This window comes from Cajanus cajan, chromosome 7, assembly GCF_000230855.2.
Source record: "Cajanus cajan strain Asha chromosome 7, NIPB_CcT2T_4, whole genome shotgun sequence".
NCBI lineage: Eukaryota > Viridiplantae > Streptophyta > Magnoliopsida > Fabales > Fabaceae > Cajanus > Cajanus cajan.
Genome location: NC_138523.1, coordinates 51,546,723 through 51,567,800, shown reverse-complemented (window position 1 = coordinate 51,567,800; position 21,078 = coordinate 51,546,723). Strand labels below are relative to the sequence as shown.

Here is a 21,078-nt window from a genome sequence, read left to right as displayed (position 1 = left end):
CGCCTAGTAATCGCCATACCAAGTCACCTACTCGTAACGAGCGAGGTTTTACTCGGGTCTTGTATCTTCGGGAAGCTCGGAGCTTGCAGGCTTCTTCGTGGATTTGAGCTTCGTCTCTAAGCTCGTCCACTAAGTCGAGGTCAGCTGCCAGTTCTTGGCCATTCTGTTCGCCGTTGAAGACTTGGCGTCTGTGGGATGTTTCGCCGACTTCTACTAGGATCATTGCGTCAGCTCCGTAGGTCAGCCTGTAAGGCGTCTCTTGTGTGGTTGACTGGGGGGTGCAATGATACGCCCATAGGATGCTGGGGAGTTCATCGGGCCACTGCCCTTTGGCGCTTCCTAGTCGCTTTTTGAGTTCCCGGAGGATGACCTTGTTGGCAGCTTCGGCCTGGCCGTTGGTCTGAGGGTGTTCCACCAAGGTCGAAAGGTGTTTGATTCCGAGCTCGCGGAGGAAGTCCTCGAATTCCTGTGCGATGAACTGTCGGCCGTTGTCAGTGATGAGGGCGTGAGGGATTCCAAACCTGCAGACGATGTTCTTCCAGGTGAACTTCCGCACGTTCTCGGTGGTGATTTTGGCGAGTGGACATGCTTCAATCCACTTGGTGAAGTAGTCGATTGCTACTATGAGGAATTTAAGTTGGCCTTTCGCAGGGGGGAATGGCCCGATGATGTCCATTCCCCACTGGGAGAAAGGCCACGCCGACATCATGTGGTGGAGGGTTTCAGGTGGTTGTTGGTGTGCGTTGCCGAACTGCTGGCATTCTTTGCATTTTTGGATGTGGCTTTGGCAATCCGACTTCAGAGTGGGCCAGTAATAGCCAGCTCGGAGTATCCTGGTTGCCATTGAACGCGTCCGGGAATGCATGCCGCATATCCCCTGATGAATTTCCTTGATGACATAGGCTGCCTGGGATGCAGTCAGGCATTTGAGTAGTGGAGAGGAGACGCCACGCTTGAATAATTCATCTCTGATGATGACGAACTTGGCCGATCTCATCCTTATCTTCCGAGCTTCGTTTTTATCCTCGGGCAGGATTCCCTCTTTCAAGTAGCCCGAGATGCCTGCCATCCATCCCAGGTCTTCATTGTCACTGACGTTGACGACCTTGTCGTCTAGGCTGGGTGAGTGCAAGGTTTCCTGTATGATGGTTTGGTGTTGTCCGGGCCTTTTGGTGCTGGCGAGTTTCGATAGGAGGTCGGCTCAGGCGTTTTGCTCTTGCGGCACATGCTTTATGATGAATTCGTCGAAAGACGAGATCTGGTGGGACGTAGTGTGAAAGTACCGCTGTAGCATAGTGTCCTTTGCCTGGTACGTCCCGCTGAGCTGCTCCACCATGAGTTTTGAGTCACTGTTGCAATTGACTCTTCGAGCCTCGAGGTCGCAGGCCAGCCTCATTCCTGCTAGAAGTGCCTCGTACTCCGCCTGGTTATTGGTCACCTTGAAGCCAAACTTGAGAGATTGCTCCAAGGTGACTTGGTTTGACCCTTCCAGAATTATGCCTGCACCACCGCCTTTAGAGTTGGAGGACCCGTCAACATGCAAAGTTCATACCTGGGGTTCCACTCACTTTTCTTTCAAATTTCTCATTTTTCACTCCCTCTTTCCCATCCTCAAATCCAAACAAAGCCTTAAAGTTAAAATTGATGGTGCAGCCATGAACCACTTGTCCTAGTCCATCAGAGAAGTCACCTAAATGAAATTGTCAAATTCAAATTCAAAGAGTTGGCGGTTGAATTAGAATTATTAGATTAAATATCGTTTTTAAATCTACAGAAACCAAACACGCTACATAATATCTGCAACGTGTCATTCAGCTTGTGGCCACTGCCACAATCGCCGAAGATGGTTAAGAATTAAAACGCAGCAGGTTATCCACCTTCAACTCTACTCCCATACACTAGAAAAAAACAAAATCTCAATTTACTTTTTAAATTTATATATACAAAGTTAGGAATACATCATTTTCAGCTAGATTTAAAAATTGATCCTAACTTAACCATAATAATAATAATAATAATAAGACTTTCAAATTTTAATTTAATGATGAAGGATATTATTTTTTATTTTTAAGTTCTTGGTGATATTCATAAATAATATATTTCATAAAGTCAATGACGAGGATGTATTTATTGTGTTTTTTTAAAGAATGATAAAATTATTTTAAAATGTTATTTATTTTTATAAATTAAATTGTTAAACTAGCTCTTTAAAATTAAATGAATTATATTTTTTATATTATAATTTATTAACATATAATATATTTGAATGAATGAATTTTAAATTATCTTTTTTAATTAATTAAAAATCATTTTGATTAAAATTAGTAAATATCAATTTTTTTTGGTATTTGTCATAATTTATTTTTTATTTATTTATTTATTTTATAACATGAATTTATTCTTTTCATGTGAAGTTTTGATTGTTAAGTGGAAATTAGTATGATTAAAATTTTGATTTTAATTAAAATAATATTTATTACTTATTATTTACTTGTACCGCGAGTAAACGAAATTTATTGTTAGTAAAAATGATAATAAGTAACAATGGAGAAAAAATAAAAATAAAAATAGAAACGTTTGGTCACTGAGAGCTATACATTGAAAACAAAAATAAAATAGTACTTACTCCGTAATAATTACCTCCGAATAAATGAAATAGTGTTTCGAGGAAAAAGAATAAAATTTAATTGGTGCTAAAAATATTAAAATCAAGTATAAATAAAATATAATTAATTAAGTTTTATATTTTACTAAATTTGTTATTGGTGTTAATTAATTATTTCTCGATATAATTTATGATGATTGTTTATTTCATTTATTACATTTTCAGTGAGAAAACTAGAAAAAAAAGTAATTATATTTTGCAATCAAACTAATATTTACGAAACATTATATAATGAAATTTTAAATCTTAAAATTTAACGTGAATTCGACACATATTAATGATAAAATTAGATTAAAAAAATTATAATTTGTAATTTCTCCAATATTTACAAAATATCATGTATTGAAATGTTACAAAAACTTCCATGTAATATAATTAAGATGTGTACTCGAAATTTTTTATATAAAAAAAAGGCTTATGGACTCAAGACGTATTACTTAGGGGGTGTATTGGATTAGGATTTTAAAGGACTTTTTTAGTTAAAAAAAATCTTGCGGATTTTAAAAGACTTTGCAGGATTTTCATGACTTTTAAGATTTTGCAAGATTCTACATGACTTAAAATCAGGATTTTAATGGATTCTGCAAGACTTTTAAATTAGGATTTTAATGGATTCTGTGGGATTTTGTGGAGTTTTGACATTTGATAAGATTTAAAAAAAATTATACATTCAAATTTAAAAAGAGTCAAAGATAAAAATAATAAATAAAAAAAATAATGTCTAGATAAATAATAATAATAATTCTCTATAATATTCTATCCTCTTTTTATAGCATCCACTATCAATTGTAACAATTCATCGGAATCATCCTTAATCCAAGCTTCATAGTTTTCTTTCTCTTTTCATTTTTCTTTATTATTTCCTTGTGAATCTCCCATTTGAATTATACTAAAACAATATATGTTAAAAAATAGTTATATAAATAATTACGGATAATAGACAAAATCAATAAAATTATATTATTATTTTTAGAAGCACACCATCATACAAGATCGAATATATTTTTGCTATCCAAATGGATCAAATACCTCAGTTATTATAAAAAAAAATGTAAAAACGAAAATATAGAAACATAAGATAATTTTTTATATAAAAAAATTAGTATATTCGATACTGAAAAAATATTTAGATATATAATTTTTTTTATATAAACAGAAGTATTTAGATATAGAGAATATATATATATATATATATATATATATATGATAATTTTTAACGATATTTATAAATATAAATTATTCTAATAAATATTTTAACAATATTTTCTTTTTTAAAAAATAAGTTAATGAAGGCATAAATCCTAAACCCTAAAAAATTAGATATTGCAATGTCTTATGTTAATTTTCTTTTTTTAAAATATAAAAAATCTTAATTTCATAATATAAAAATAAAAAAGAAAAATTCATAGTAAAAAAAATAAAATAATTGTTGAGTCATAAAAGGAGGAGGGATAAGAGTAACAAATTCAAGGGAAAGAGAGAATTCGCAATTTTTATGCTAAGAGGGTTCTTCCCCCTACTAAGATTCATTTTTATCTCATTCTACTCACAAAAACCCTAACAAATTCATCTTTTATATATATATATATATATATATATATATATATATATATTGTTGAGATTATGATATCAATTTCATCTTTCACCTTTTTCTTTTCTTAACGTGTGTCATAAAAAAATTACCACTTAAAAGTTAAAATTTCAAGTATTTTTTTTGTGTTATATAAAGGAACAAATTCAACTACATAGAATAAAATAAAGTAAGTCAATTAAAGAGAACGAACAGAAAAATAAAACAAGTCAATGACACTATCATTTACATATTAGAGTTTCACAAAATAGGAGAATGGTATGAGAATAGTATTATATATGAGCAATGAACAATAGTGTAGTATTATTAGTAGAGAAAAAATGGAGAAGACAGGAGCATAGAAAAAAAAGATGAAAAACTCACTTGAAAATTCTTAAAACACTTGAAAAATCATTTCAAACAATCCTTCAAAATCCGATGGGTTTGGATGAGATTGTTTTATGAATCTGGTATTTATAGATAACACTAGAAAGTCTTTCAAAATCCCTCTCACACAACAATCCTTTAAAATCCTTAAATTTTTGAATACCAATGGATTGTTTTTAAGTTGTAAAAAATCTCAAATGAATACCAGTGGATTTTAATGGACTTTTTAAAAAATCCTAAAAATCCAGATTGAATACCACTGGATTGTTTTTAAGTGACATAAAATCCTGATTGAATACCAATGGATTTTTTTACTCAAAAAAAGTCTTTTAAAATCCTACGAAATCCTAAACCAATACACCTCCCTTAGATTCATAGTTGAATTCATAAACATATTTATAAGAATAAAAGTTGTAAAATGTAAAAAGATATTTAAAGAATAATTTAACATTTTAGTGAAAAGAATATATGCGGACAGACAGGTGTGGTGATAATTAAATGCATTCCAATCCAACTCCAACATACCGCGGTGCCCACTAATCAGTAATCAGTATCCTTAAAAACGAGATATTATATTAAACCATAATACCACGCCATAGTATATAGGTTCAATCTCGGCCGAAGAAACTACCATCATCATCATCATGATCATGGACATGGACATGGACATGGAGCTTCACATCTTGCTTTTACTCCTGACACTTATAGTGCTCATCACCCGCTTCATTCTGAACCGCCACGCTAGGAAAAACCAACCCCCCGGTCCAACCGGCCTCCCCATAATCGGAAACCTCCACCAACTGGGCCCCAAACCCCACTGCACGCTCTCCTCGCTGGCCCAAACCCACGGCCCAATCATGTCTCTGCGTCTGGGCTCCGTCACCACGGTGGTGGCCTCCTCCCCGGGGACGGCCCAAGAGATCCTCCAAAAGAACGACCAAGCCTTCGCGAGGCGGCTCATCCCGGAATCCGTGGCGGCCCAGCCCAACGTGGGCGACACCCTGGCGTGGGCCCCCGCGGACCCAAGGTGGCGGCACCGGCGGCGCGTCTGCACCACAGAGATCTTCACGGCCCAACGGCTGGACCTGCTGCAGCACCTGCGGCAGCGCAAAGTGCAGGAAATGGTGGAGCACCTCCGGAAGCAAGCTTTGAGCGGAAACGTGGTTGACATAGGTGAAGTGGCGTTCGCGACGATGCTGAATCTTGTTTCGAACACGGTGTTCTCGGAGGACTTGGTGGACCCGGAGTTCGAGAGTGCCGGCGAGTTCAAGGAGGTTGTGAGGAGGATCATGGAGGACGCCGGCAGGGTTAACATCTCCGACTACTTTCCGTTGCTCAAGAGGTTTGACTTGCAGGGCGTGAAGCGACACGTGGCGGTTTCTTACGCCAGGTTGCATCACATTTTCGACCTCATCATAAGGAAACGTGTCGGGGAAAGGGAGAGAGAGCCTTCCGGTCCCGCAAAGGGGGATTTCTTGGATGTCTTGCTTGATCATTGTCACCAAGGGGACCCCTCCCATTTCACCCTCCAAACCATCAAGCCTTTGATTCTCGTAACTCCTAACACTATTTCTCTTTCTTATAATTATACACTGCAGATAAACAGTGACAAAGCCGTTGAATGAATCAAGTTGGATTGACAAGTGCATATGCAGGTTGGAGGGTTTAAAATTTCAACCCAATCCAACCGTTTCATTGGATTACATGGTGCAACCCTTTTTAACGTATACATCATCCCTAATAAAAACCACTAACCCTCCAACCCATTGCCTGAATTACAAAAATTGGAAAGACTAGCAAATCAATTATAAAATTTTATAATTTAAGGATCAATTAAAAAATTCATTACTTAAGGATTTATGAAAGCAAAGTTATAATTTTTACAGTATTCTTTGGAAACAGGATTTGTTCATTGCGGGAAGTGACACTTCGGGATCAACATCAGAATGGGCAATGGCAGAGCTTCTACGCAACCCAAAAGTGATGCAGAAGGCAAGAGAGGAGCTGATCCAAGTGATAGGGAGCTCCAAGGAAGTAAAAGAATCGGACATTCCAAGGCTTCCATACATCCAAGCAATTGTAAAAGAAACCCTTCGCCTCCATCCATCGGCTCCCCTTCTCTTGCCCTACGTTGCAGGAGAAGATGTTGAAGTGAGTGGCTACACCATTCACAAAGGGAACCAAGTCCTCATCAATGCATGGTCTATTGGGAGGAACCCCCAGTTTTGGGAGGATCCCTTGTTGTTTGAGCCTGAAAGGTTTCTTAGGTCAAACGTGGATTTCAAGGGCAGGGATTTCGAGTATTTACCTTTTGGTGCAGGTAGGAGAATTTGCCCTGGCTTGCCACTTGCTAATAGGATGATTACTTTGATGTTGGCTGCGTTACTGCACTCTTTTCAGTGGAAGCTTCCTCCGGGTGTCACTCCTCAAACGCTTGACATGACTGAGCAGTATGGAATCACGTTGAAGAAACTCACTCCTCTTTCTGCTATTCCAATTTCACTGTGAATTACATGCAAATGTATTGAAACCAAGTCCATGGAATTTAAACCAAGACGTTTTATGCTTAATATTACTGTTACTGTTACTTAATCAATAGTCGTTTGAGTTAGAATCTTAGATACAATGCTATGTTAGATACTATGATGAGAGAGAACTTTACTGTTTCTCGTGGTTGTACTCAACTTGAACAAAAATGTATTTGATAGAGAATATGTATGCATGTGGCCGTATAGAAAGAAAAAAAAAAGAAGGTAGGTTAAATAAAAAAATTAGTTGATTTGGATTTTTAATTTTTATTTTGAATATCAGGTTTTTTTTACCTGTTGAATATTTTTTTAGTACAATATTGGCTATTACATATTTTAATTTGTTTAAATTTCAGTTCCTGGGATTTGTTTTCATTAAAACATGTATATTAGGCTTTATTTTGTCATAGAAATTAATCCATACAATGTCAAATTGTTTAGATATTTGTTTCTTGAATAACTGGAGTCTAATTAAACAAAACTACCGGAATTGATATTAAAAAATTAATAAAAACTAAAATACTAAGATATTTGGCTTTTCTTAGTTTTAAAGGCTTTGATTCTAAATTTAATCTTATTAAGCGATATGTTCTTATTGATTCGGATAGTTCCTGTGTATGGTGTTAATATAGGATGAAGACTTCTTCACACCTATTCTGTGAGTGCTCTTTTGCATATCATGTTTGGATGCTTTCCTTGGAATGGTGTGGCTTCACTTCTAGCCTTATTGTTCATTTTGATCAATTTCTCGGGTTGCCTCTCTGTCCTTCCAAAATAAGGTATAGATGGGCTGTGATCTAGTTGACTATAATTTGGAGTATTTGGCTAGCAAGAAGTGCTCTTATTATTTCTGACAAGGTGCTATCTACTTGAGATGTGCTTGAAATGGTAAAATTGCGCACTTGGAAATGGTTAAAAGCGATAGCTAATTTTTTTTCATACTTATTTTCTTTTTGGACTGAGTCACTTTTTATATGCCTTAATTTTTATTAAGTGATATTTGATGGTGATCATTGCTATCTAGGTGTGTGATTCTAACTTAGCTAGGACAATGCTTTTGATAATGGTGATTGGTTTCACTTTGTAGTCGATAGTCTTTTTTTGGATTGCTAGTTTGGTTGTTCCACCTATTGGTGTAAGGTTTTTTATAGTATGATGATCGCAAATTATTAGTTTTGGGAGATATGTATTTATTGTGTTGTTTTCATTCTCTTGATGTCAGAAATCCACTACTTAATTTAATTATGTTATGTATATGGATTGGAAGATCTCTTGTATTCCTTCTTATTTAATTCAATTTTGCTTAAAATAAAGTATAACTAGCCTACGTAAAAAAAAAAAATCAAGAAACTCTTATGTCATTTTTTTTAATATATATATATATATATATATATAGTTGAAGAAAATATATATTGTGATGAATTTAGACATTGTAAAAAGAAAACCGTATCTATGAGTATTATCTATTTTTCTGACTTAATTTTGATGGGAGAAAATGAAAATCCAATATCAAGGTTTTTCTGGTTAGAATCCAATACCAAGAGTCAAGTTGTTTTTCCCTTCTTAATATATAATTGGAAGGACAAAACAGGCTAGGTTTCTGGATACGAATACCAGTCCTCATCGATTTTGATTAACCAATCTGGATAATAATCAAATCAAATTATAATAATAATGAAAGTGTAAGTTTTTTTTTTGAGAGAAAGTGTAAGTTTAAGTCTTTATTTAGGTTCTTATTTTTTTTCGGTTAATTAATGTTCTTATAATTTATTTACATGTATTATTTATAAAATGTATTAAATATATATTTTACTTAGAAAAGTTATATGAAATTTAAAAAAAAAAAGGTAAGGACAGAACATTTTATCTCTGAAAAAAGAACCGTCTTTGTCTATTTCAGAGTACTAGATGTAAGACATTTGATAAATTTTTAAATTACTGAAGAAAATAAAAGTAAAAGAAGGAATTCTTTTATAAATTAAAATTAACCAATACATATATTATAAATAAAAAGTTTTGAAAAAGTTAATACGAAAGGATTTTTATAACTTGTGCATAAACTATTTTAATTTATAAATTATATATATAATTCTCCTATAAGTATTTATTTAGAAACTCATCAAAATAGTTATGTAATAATATGTGTTGGAAGAGGTGAAAAATAAGAGTTTAATGGTCATGCATTAAACTAAGGAGACGTTTAGTATACGGAATTTTTTATTTTCTTGATAAACTTAAATAGGGAATTTTGATTTTTCATGTTTGGTAGTAATTTTTTATTTATTTATATTTTAGGAATATAGTTTTCTAGAGAATAATTTTTATCTCACCTTTTTTATAAAAAGAATTTCAAAAAAAAATGAGAATCTAACATTTTTGAGTTAAGTAAAAATTTTATGTATATAAAAAATTATAATATATATTTTAAAAATAAAAATATCTCATTCTCTCTCCTATTTCTCTCCCTCTCTTTGTCTCTCTTACTCACAACCCCCCCCCCCCCTCCTTCTTCTCCCTCCTATCATATCTCTATTTTTATTTCTCTTTCTATCTTTTTTTTGTATCTTATTATTTATTGACCTTATCAATTTTAATAATATTATTAAAGTCTGTTTTATTTTTATAGCTTAATAGTATTTGTTAATATTCAATAAAATGAAATAATATATTTTTATTCATTTTAATTATAATGTAACATTTTTTTTGTTTAATTTTTTTGTTGAATTTTGTATTTAAATAATTTTAACTATAAATTTTAATTATAAATACTTGTAATAAGATTTGAGTAAATAAAGAATACTTTTGTAAAAGATATTTATATACCTAGAAATATACTATAGCAAAGCATGAAAATCTTTAATTTTCGAGAATTCTATATAAATATTTTTAAGAACCTTTATAAATAATCAAACAAATTTTATTTATTTTTAACAATTATGATTTTCATGATTTGTAATTGAATGATAATATAAAATTATTTTATATCATAAAATTACTTTATATTATCAATATATTACCATTAAACCTGAAAAATAATATAGTCTTTGCAATATTTTCACACAGGACGCCTTGTTTGGTAGACAGAAATCGAAATAAAGAAGATATTGTAATTATCAATCAATTGGTTTCAACCAAATAGGAGGGAAGAGAAGAGAAAAACGTGAGTCAAATGCCTATTTCTTTCCTCGTAGAACCAACATAATGCCTTTTTCTTTCAACGTAAAACTAACAAATTTTTTTAACAGTACATGCGTGTTTGTAACATAAATTAAAAGACTAATTTCAAGTATAATCAGTTATCACTTTTTTTTCTTTCTATAAACATGATTCATATAATATTTAAAAATGATAATTAAAAACTAATTTATGCTTGTAAAATCTAATTTTTACTGATTAAACACTATTTTAAAACTAATAAAAATTAATTTTAGCATTAGGCTAACTCTCCATGTCCAATGATAGATGTTACAATATTTCACATTAAAATTGATTATCACTCCTATTCGGATAGAAAGAAGAAAACTTCTCATTAAAGAAACAATTAGTTTATTAGAAAATTTGAATTTTAGTATTAATAATAGTTACTTTTTCATCTAATTTCTTTCTACTTTACTGCTTTTTTATTTTTCATTTAAATTTTTTTATTTTTCTCAAATCAAACACTTTTAAAATTTATTATATTTTTCATTTATTTCTCTTTCTTCTGTATTTTCATCAATGCAGCCAAACATAATGAATTGAATTTGCATTTCGATATATTTCCATACTATGACTCTAATATCTACAACACTTTAATGCATAACACTGAACACCTAAGTTCCCAAACAACAATACAACCTATGGCATTGACATAAATTAAATATGAATTGTTGTAACCATATAAATATACTTAAAAAAGACTTTTCTTTTTATGATTAAAAATGTTAATTAGTTTAAAGAAGTACCTTTAATATTATCAGACGTGACGTCATTGATTGTAATTACACAATTAATTTATGAAGTAATAAAATATTTTTATGCGAAAAGTTTTCTATCAAATAAAAAAAAAAGTGATATAAAAAGATTAAACTCACTACTGTGAGAAAAATGAGAGTTTAAATAAAATTCTTAACTATTTGTGTCAATTCACACGTTGACAAAGTTTTTATAAGTTTAAACAGAAATGTAGATAGAGATCGTTGATTTCATGGGAAAAGAACTGGTTAGGGTTAGTAAAATAATTCTTCTAGGAATGCAAGTGGTGTGAACCTCTAGGCATTTGGCGCAATGCAAATAAACTCTTATATAAAGCACGTAAACCAAGAACATGCATATCCAACTTGCATGAAAATACGTTCAGTTTTGAATCTTGATATGTATGATATGGTTTAAGCAAGGACGGAGCCAAGGGGGGACCTACGGGTGCCACGGCCCCCCCAACAATTTTAATTTTTTTTTATATACATATATATTACTATATGGCACCCCCTATTTTTAATATAAACTCATATTTTTAATATAAACTCATATGTATATTACTATATGGCACCCCCTATATGGCACCCCCAGTATTGAAATCCTGGCTCCGTCCCTGGGTTTAAGGAAAGTAATGCATGAGAAACAATAATTAAGAAAGTATTATTAATGTAAATTTTAAGAACGGCAACGTGTGCGATTGTCAGCCAAGCAGCGGATTTGGATCAATAATTTGCAATTAGATTGGGTCATTTTCAAATTTCGATTAGCACATCTAAAAACATCAATGATTCAACATGCTCAAACACTTTTCTGTCTTTTTATTTCTTCTTCAAAATACAGTTTATTTATTTATTTATGATTTATGATTTGTGAATTCACGTTAAATATTTCAAATTACTTTTAAAAATGCGTGTTGTATAACTTTATGTATTTTCTAAATATAATTAAAATTTTAATCTTTCTTTATTTACTTTCTTTAATTATATATATGTATTAATATTTAATCTCCTCAAAATTTTGAGTTAAAGTAAAAATATTATAACCATTGGTAATGAACTTGTTTTTTTTATTTTTATTTTTACAACCATAGGTAATAAACTTATATAAAATCGTAGTCAAATTAAACAAATAGTGAAGAATAAAAAGGAATTTGATAATAAAAAATAAAATAGTATCATACTACAAGAGGATAAAATATAATGATTGAAATATGGTTTTACTCTCTTAAATGCAGAGTAAGTTTTGTTGGATGCAAGCAAAATCCCACATCGTTCAAGGTTAGTCAAGTGCCATCCATTTAGCTATCGGACGATGTGATCGTCCGCCCATTATTTATTCTTCACCCCGCTTCTGGTCTTCCCACATGCAACTGGTATGCGGTAAGACAAGTCTTCATTCTACGCGAGTTAGAATATGCTCTTCCTTATGTTAGCAAGAAGGAGATCTTTCGGAAGATCAGATAGAATGCCCAGTTCAGTTTGAAAGTACAGAAAAAATGAACTTAAAAAGCAAGATGATGAACATGAGTTTATATATATACAATTGTCTTCATTGAAAGAGAAGCTTTTTGGGCAATATCCAAAAGTAAAACTGTGAGGGCTGGGTCCAAAGCGGACAATATCTTACCAACATGGAGATATGTGTATGTGTGTGGTAACCCCAAATGCCCAACAAGTTTATGTTTTGTCATCTACATTGAAATTATTGTTTTCTATTTTATGAAATTTCAAATAAATTTACTTTCATTCATCAAAATCCCCTATAACATTATATGAGTTTGATATGATATTTTTACTGATAAAAAATTAGTATATAAATTTTGTGTTGCATATTTGGTAATGGGACTTTGTGTGACAGATTTTTTTTATAATATAAATCATAGATATCTTTCACAAAAAAATCTTGTGACAATTTATTAACAATATAATTTAAGCACGAGGTTAATTTTCTTTTAAAATAAAAAATAAAAAAAGAGTAATTTCAAATATAAAGAATGAAAATAAATTTATCTTATATTTAAAAGAATAAAAGGCAAATACAATCCATGTAAAAGTGAATATTAATGTTTCATTGTGAATTGGTGAGGCAGTTGAAGTTGTATTGGGCATTGGGTGGGTGATTTGCGATACATTCTTGAATAGCCCGTAGCCACGTGAGGAGAGGCATTGAGCAGCGTGCACACGTATGTGCACCCTCGCTTCCCGCCCTAACACACGCGTGCCTCGGTAATTAAAATCCGCACCTCCACCATCCACATTCCACATTCATATTCGCAAATCCAACATCTATCACTATACGCCCCAATATATGTTTCACAAGAAAAAAAAAAAAAAACACGTACTGTATCTTGTAATCGTAAATTATCATCCTAAAAGTTCAGGAACATGTCTAACATTAAATCATAAAATTCACTAATTATATACAATATTTATGCATATTTTGATATAGTTCTGGATATATACCATAGGGAAACTGATTCGAAACAAGTAGAATCTTCGTAAGAAAAACAATTGTTTTTTCTAATGATTAGTAGCACATCTTATTCAATAATTGTGAACAAATTAAGCCACGTACCTCTAACCCCAGTTACACGCAACACACTTTTTGCACTTATAAAAATACCAAATTAAAATCTTACTAACACCTGTAATAATACGAAATATCTTCAAATTTACCCTAAGCTCCAATCCATGCACGTACGCACAACTATTTATACCAAGCTTCCCATGCCTCTTCTCTGCACTTGACAACCTCCCATCTCACTCTCTCTTGCTGATATAGATATAATAAGAATGGGGTTACCTTCCACATCACTAGACACTAGCTGGTGCCTGTTTGCACTTCCAGCCATAGCAGGATCACAAAACTTACTTCACAACCCGCTCTTAGTCATCCTAATTGCACTTCTTTCCATTGGGCTTCTAGCATGGGCCTTCCCAAGAGGAGGAGGAGGTGTAGCATGGAAAAACGGAAGAAACCAAATGGGCCAGCTCGCTATTCCAGGGCCCAAAGGAGTCCCAATCTTTGGCCTCTTGTTTAGCCTAAGCCTAAGCCATGGGCTACCTCACCGCACCCTCGCTTCCATGGCTTCATCTCTAACGGCAACAAAACTCATGGCCTTCAGTTTGGGCTCAACCCCCGCAGTCATAACCTCAGATGCTGACGTGGCGCGTGAAATCTTGAACTCACCCCACTTCGCCGACCGTCCCGTTAAACAATCCGCTAAGAGGCTCATGTTCGACCGCGCCATTGGGTTCGCACCCAACGCACCGTATTGGCGTCTGCTGCGGAGGCTTGCCTCCACCCACCTCTTCTCCCCGCGGCGCATCCTAGCCCACGAGCCCCGTCGCCTGCTCCACTGCGCCGCCATGCTGCGTGACGTGGCTCACGAACAGTCCAAACACGGCTTCGTGCGCCTCAGGAAACACCTTCAAGACGCGGCTCTTAACAACATTATGGACACCGTTTTTGGAAGAAGGTATAAACGAGACGAATGCCGTAATGAGTTGGAAGAGGTGCGAGAGATGGTGAGGGAAGGGTTTGAGATTTTGGGGGCTTTCAACTGGTCCGATTATGTTCCTTGGATGAGCTTGTTTTATGACCCTTTACGTATTCGAGAACGGTGCTCGGTTCTTGCGCCTAGGGTTAAGGAATTTGTGAAGCGGGTTTTGGAGGAGCACCGAGTGGCTCCGTTCAAGGAACTTTCTGATGACTCGGATTTTGTGGATGTTCTGCTCTCTCTAGAGGGGGATGACAAGCTCCAAGATGATGATATCATTGCCGTTTTATGGGTTTGTGTTTCTTTACACTATCTTAACGTACTAAAGTTTGTTTTCCATGCATACTTTAACACGTGTTTTCTTCAAGTATATATATCAAATATGGGAATCTGTCCGTCTTAATTTTAATTTGCATCTCTCTTAATTAAATATGCAGGAAATGATATTCCGTGGCACGGATACAACTGCACTTCTTACCGAGTGGGTAATGGCGGAGCTTGTTTTGAACCAACAAGTTCAGACTAAGCTTCGCGATGAACTAGACAAGGTCGTGGGAAACAAAAGAGAAGTTACAAACTCCGATGTGATAAAACTTGCATACCTGGAAGCCGTTGTGAAGGAGACATTGCGAGTGCATCCAATTGGGCCCCTCCTTTCTTGGGCCCGTTTGTCCACGTCAGATATCCAGCTCAGCAACGGGATGGTGGTCCCAGGCAACACCACCACAATGGTGAACATGTGGGCCATAACCCACGACCCCAACGTGTGGCACGAGCCACTAGTGTTCAGGCCCGAGAGGTTCGTGAAGAGTGAAGGAGGGGTTGAAGTGGATGTTAGAGGTGTTGACCTTAGGCTGGCACCATTTGGAGCTGGACGTAGGGTTTGCCCAGGGAGGAACCTAGGCCTTGTGACTGTGAGCCTTTGGGTGGCTAACTTGGTTCACCACTTTCACTGGTTCCAAGACACGGCTAATCCACTTGACCTAACCGAGGTTCTCAAGCTATCTTGTGAGATGAAGAACCCTCTCAAAGCTGTGGCTTTTCCTAGGTTTACTTAATTAAAGTCCAAGATAATTATTCTAAGATTAAGTTGGTGTACGTCTAAGATATACTATATATAGAAACTTGTGTTTTAGGAAGATCCTCAATTTTCCTAAAGGTTTATAAGTGTGGGGGATTATTTATCTAGCTTTAATTACGTACTGTGTTACTATATGTATTTAACATGATGTGGCTAAACTAAATAAGTTGGCGTTTTGCCTCCAAAGTTAATACATGTGAGATAAATATATCCTTTCTGTTGTAATAATAGTACATGTTAAAAAAGGTACCTCATACTTATAGTGACTACCTTCGGGAAATCTCCTGGAAGGAAGCAATACTTTTAGTTTTGATTTTGTTTTTCATGCTAAACCAAATTTTTTTTTTTTTTTTTTTTTGTGGATTGGCGCTAACCAAAAGGGTGATATGTTGGGCTGGTTAAAACTGCAAATAAACAGAAACGAGTTATAAGTTATAACAGTTCTCTTGAAAAATACGAAGAAATGAGAAAATTTCCCCTTCCTTAATTATTTTGCAACAGTGCCTTATAAAAGAAAAATCACCCGCATTAAATTAAACACAAATGCTCATTGGCATGAATCCAACTACATGTATGAAAACTTTACACGTCACAAACATGTCCTTTCATAATGTTATTATATAGAAAAAATTTGCTCTGCTTAGCAACTAAAATTGCACAAATTATGTTCTTTTTGTAATCTCCTACGTAAGCATCATTTTTCATATTACATAATTCATTATTAAATTAGTTTTATTCAAAAAAAATCTTAATAATATTAATAGGAGAGGGACTCTTACGAAAATATGAAGTTATTATAAAAAATAAAAATTATAATTTTAACCATACAATCATACATATAAATAATCAATACATTACGCGAGTTATATGATGGTCAATTGGTCATACATGACCACTTAAAAAAGCCTGCGCATTTTTTAACCTTAATTATTCATATTTAATGATCTACATTTATACTTATCTTCTTACATCTATTTCCACATATATACACATACGTATATTATTATAACTAATTTTACATTAGAAGAAATATAAACTAATGCACAGTGTATGTAAATCAATTATAAAAAGGTGAAGAGTATAAGTTGAATTTTATGCTTTTGATATTATACTTTTTTTTTCAAAATAAAAAACTTTTGATTTAATTTTTTATCTAGTATGCTTCTAATCATTTATTGGTAATATTTATCTATTATATATATATATATATATATATATATATATATATATATATATATAAAGGTAATAGTTTAATTTGATGTATATATTTTACATGATTTTATCTTTAATTTTTTTAAATAATACTAAAAATTAACTATTTTTATAGACATAAAATTCAAATTTAAGATTTTATTAAAGTTTGAAGATTAAATACAATATTAATTGATCTAATAAATATTAATAATTTTTAAATATTTTTATTAAATAAAATATAAAGATATGAAGTGACTCGATCTTACTCGTATATATAAAAAATATGCATATGAAAAATCAATTTTTTTTGAATTGCAAGTAATTAACCAAGTTGGAAGAAGGGTATTGTTGCATGGGAGTTGCTACGGTACCTTCAAAGATCGAGGGGTTTCAATACATTCTTTTATGTAAACTTATAAAAATTAAAAAAAACTAATTTATTTATAAAATAAATAATCTAAATTATATTTATAAAATGAAAAATAAGATAAAATTATAGAGATTAAAATTATAAGATTTCAATAATATTATAAAATATTAAAAAAATAAAAAAATTAATAAATAGTAGAAATAAAAAAATTATTAAAATTACAATATAAAAATTCAAAAATTTAAGATAAAAAGACAAAAAATATACTTTAAAAATTATTAAAATTAAAATATAAAAATTCAAAAATTTTAAGTGAAAAGATAAAAATATACTTAAAAAATTATTAAAATTAAACTATTTAAATATATAATAATATTATTAAAAATAAATTAGAATATATAAAATAAAATAAAATGACTAAATAATTTAAAAATTAAAAGAATAAAATATCATAAATATTATTTAAATAAATTATTAAAAATATAAAATATAAAAAACTGTACCAGTACCCTCTCAAATAAGATGGGTACCATAGAATTTTTCTTGTTGCATACACGTTTTATTTACTGAGTAATTAATTTTTAAATTAAATTGAACAGTAGGCGACTGCGTAGAATTGACGAAGGTTGTGGCATTGAAATGAAAAAGAAATTTGTGCATCGAAATGGCAGTTAATTAGGAACGTGTTAAGATTATGTGAGGCATGGTAAGATGTATTGGTTTTTCTAGCCATGGTAGCTAGCTAGGGCGGTTATATTGAATCTTCCAACGTCTTAACAGAAAGTGAATGGCCTAACGTAAGTTCTCACAAACTTCCACGAATAATAAATCTAAAACACTACGAAGACAAGTCAGGGGAACAAATGCACAAGAACAAAAAAAATACAAAGCACATGGTTAGTCATCTAGTCAATATATTGGATCGGAAACTGGGCAATTCAAACTCCCCTTTTTCTGCTGGTTGGATATGGTAACTGCTTTTAGGTCATACCTAATATAAAAGTAAAACTGAAAAACAGAGTCAATTGGTGTTTTTTTTTTTTTTTTTTACATCAGCTAATTAATTTGAAGAGAAATCCGACTGTAAATTTGATTAATATTCCTTTCCGGTTGAACTAATCTGGTATATATATATATATATGAGTTTGGTTTTGAGCGCATGGTTATCTTTTGGTGAGGGGGTTAGACCTAAACTTTTGATGATCCAGCTAACTCTGTCATTATAAGAAAATTGTTACATAATAACACATCCTATAGTGACACTATACATGTCACTAAAAATTACTTTTACCCATACAATAACTATAATATTTGTTGGTATATTATTAAAAAGTGTGGATATAGACTACAGTGACACACAAAATATCATCTTATAAATTAATTTTGTAAAGTTAGATTATACTCTAATTTTTCTTTCTTAAGTTACTAATAAGCTTATCAAAATCTATTTTATCGAGTGACTTTGAGTTTATCATGTCACTCACTATGGGATTGTTATTATATCATTCACAAATATCCAGCTTTATAAATTTGAGGTTTGAAATATACATTTCTTGACATGAAGAGTGTGTTGAAAATCTCAGATCGATTAGTGAAATGACCAATTTTGTGTATATAAGTTAGGAACAATTCTCATCTTATAAACTAATTTTATAAAGTTGAGTTATACTTTAAATCACGTTCTTAAGATAATATATCAGGGCTTATATCCTAGTAAGTATATATTATGGAACCATTTATAGAGATTCAATCTTACTAACTTCATGTTTAAGATGTCTAGTTCTTAGTGTGAGAAATGTGTATTAGAGATTCCACATTGAGTAGTGTGAATAAAAAATTTTACTGAGAAAAATTTAAATTTGAGATAAATAAAATTTAAATGAAAGGTGATAAATGAGAAGACTTAGTCAAAGGATAAAACAGTTATGCTACTCATTTTGCAATAGCTAAAAAATAATAAATAACAATAAGGCATAAAATAAAAAATATAAAAAGATAATAAGTAAAGCAGTTGAGAGTTAAGGGGATAACCAATTAGCTAAAAAATCCGAGATGATCGAAAACCTGTCAGAACGCTACGCATTGGGTATGGAATAAAATATATATTTTTTCTTTAAGAATATGATCATATGCACTAATCAGTAGTGTTACTTGGTTATTTAAATAATAATGTTATCTTTGAGGTTATTTAATTGTGAGAATTTAAGGACTAACCTTTGTTTAGTTTAAATTTTACTACAAGGATGATTTCTTTATAAAAAATGAACGTTACGCAACAATTAACAGTGTCAATTGAATAATAATTTTATCTTTGACACTATTTGATTGTGGAGATTTAATAACTAGTCATTTGCTAACTTAAATTCTTATGCCCAATTTTTTTTTAAAGAATAATTTTAAAAGTTGTCATCTTTGGATAAAATGTTCAAAAAATAAATATGTTATAATCAATAATGTTAATTGAGTAGCACTTCTATCTTTAACGTTATTGTCGAGATTTATTGATTAGTCATTTGCTAACTTGAATCCTTATACAAAATTTATTTCTTTAAATAAAAATATAAAAATAATTCTCCTTCACGTATACATTATTTTTAATGATTAATGATATTAATTGAGTAACACTTCTAACTTTAATATCATGTAAATCATAAAATTTTATAGAACAGTTATTGCTATCATAAGCTTTTATGCATAAGGTAAAATAAAATTTATCATGAAAATAAAAATATTTATTAATAACATTAATTGAATAGCAATTCTATCTTTAATGTTATTTAAATGAGAGGGTTTAATGATTAGTCATTTATTAGCTTAAATTCTTGTAATAAAATATTTAAAAATTAATAACTTTAATTCTATCTTTAGCGTTATTATGAGAGTTTAATGATTATTTATTTGCTAACTTAAATCCTCACGTAAGTATTTTTTAAAATAAAATATAGAAAGAAACTTTTTCATAAAAAAATATAATAAAAATTAGATAATAACAAAATATATTTATAGGAACAAAATAAATATGTATAAAGAAAATTTTGCGCATTTAATTTAGAGGTACTATTTTTTTTTAGACAGACATGTGGGGTGTTAATACCTTCCCTACGCGTAATTGATCCTCAAATCCAATTTTAGCTTTAAAGATAAAATTAGACTATAATTCCACTTTCTTAAGAAAAGAATAAGTATTTTGAGTTTTTATTGCTTTAAATTATAGATATAAAGCAATGATCACAAAACAAGAGGTGGTGCTTGTTAACACATTATAAGAGTTGGTTGTTGCTCCTTAGTCTTAGGTATTGCTAATAGAGTCATGAGTTGCTAACCCTCTTTTTCCAGGAGGTTTTGAGAACATTTTGTATTAATTAGAGTCAATTCAAGACTATTAAAGTTCAAGCTTTAAGCTTATTACAAAAAAATATATTTAATACTAATTAACTTTGATAAAGAAAAAAAAAAAGCACATGTATTAACAAAAAGTCTGCATCTCTTAAAGTTTGCTTTTGGTCTCAATCATTGTTAGGCCTATCCTATGCTATATTGAGGTCCTCTGTCGATTATTATGCTCCATTATTAGTTTTTATAATGTAAAAATTTCACATACATAAAAAAAGCCTCATATTGACAAAAAAATAAACATTAATTTTTTTTTATTAAGAAAAATAAATTCTCTCATTGTTACTTTAAGTCTTACTTATAGTTGTGTTGATTATAAAAGTGGTCAACCATGAAAACAAGATGTTACACATGCTTAAGCATGGACATGTTGTCTTGGCTAATGCCTATTCTATATGCATGTTACTATGGGATGGATAAAGACGTTATGTCTA

General features: G+C 31.5%; 2 protein-coding genes across 2 annotated transcripts; both read left to right on the top strand.

The window, feature by feature from the left end:
• Nucleotides 1–5,142: 5,142 nt before the first annotated feature.
• LOC109812198 (geraniol 8-hydroxylase) lies at nt 5,143–7,420 on the top strand. Its single transcript, XM_020376116.3, has 2 exons — nt 5,143–6,175; nt 6,525–7,420. Exons 1-2 carry the CDS (start codon nt 5,267–5,269, stop codon nt 7,128–7,130), a joined length of 1,515 nt encoding a protein of 504 aa, XP_020231705.1. The 5' UTR covers nt 5,143–5,266; the 3' UTR covers nt 7,131–7,420.
• Nucleotides 7,421–13,757: 6,337 nt separating this feature from the next.
• On the top strand, nt 13,758–16,177 carry CYP78A7 (cytochrome P450, family 78, subfamily A, polypeptide 7). The gene is made up of 2 exons (XM_020376051.3): nt 13,758–14,898; nt 15,044–16,177. The coding sequence occupies exons 1-2, from the start codon at nt 13,900–13,902 to the stop codon at nt 15,662–15,664; spliced, it is 1,620 nt and encodes a 539-aa protein (XP_020231640.1). The 5' UTR covers nt 13,758–13,899; the 3' UTR covers nt 15,665–16,177.
• The last annotated feature ends 4,901 nt before the right edge of the window (nt 16,178–21,078 follow it).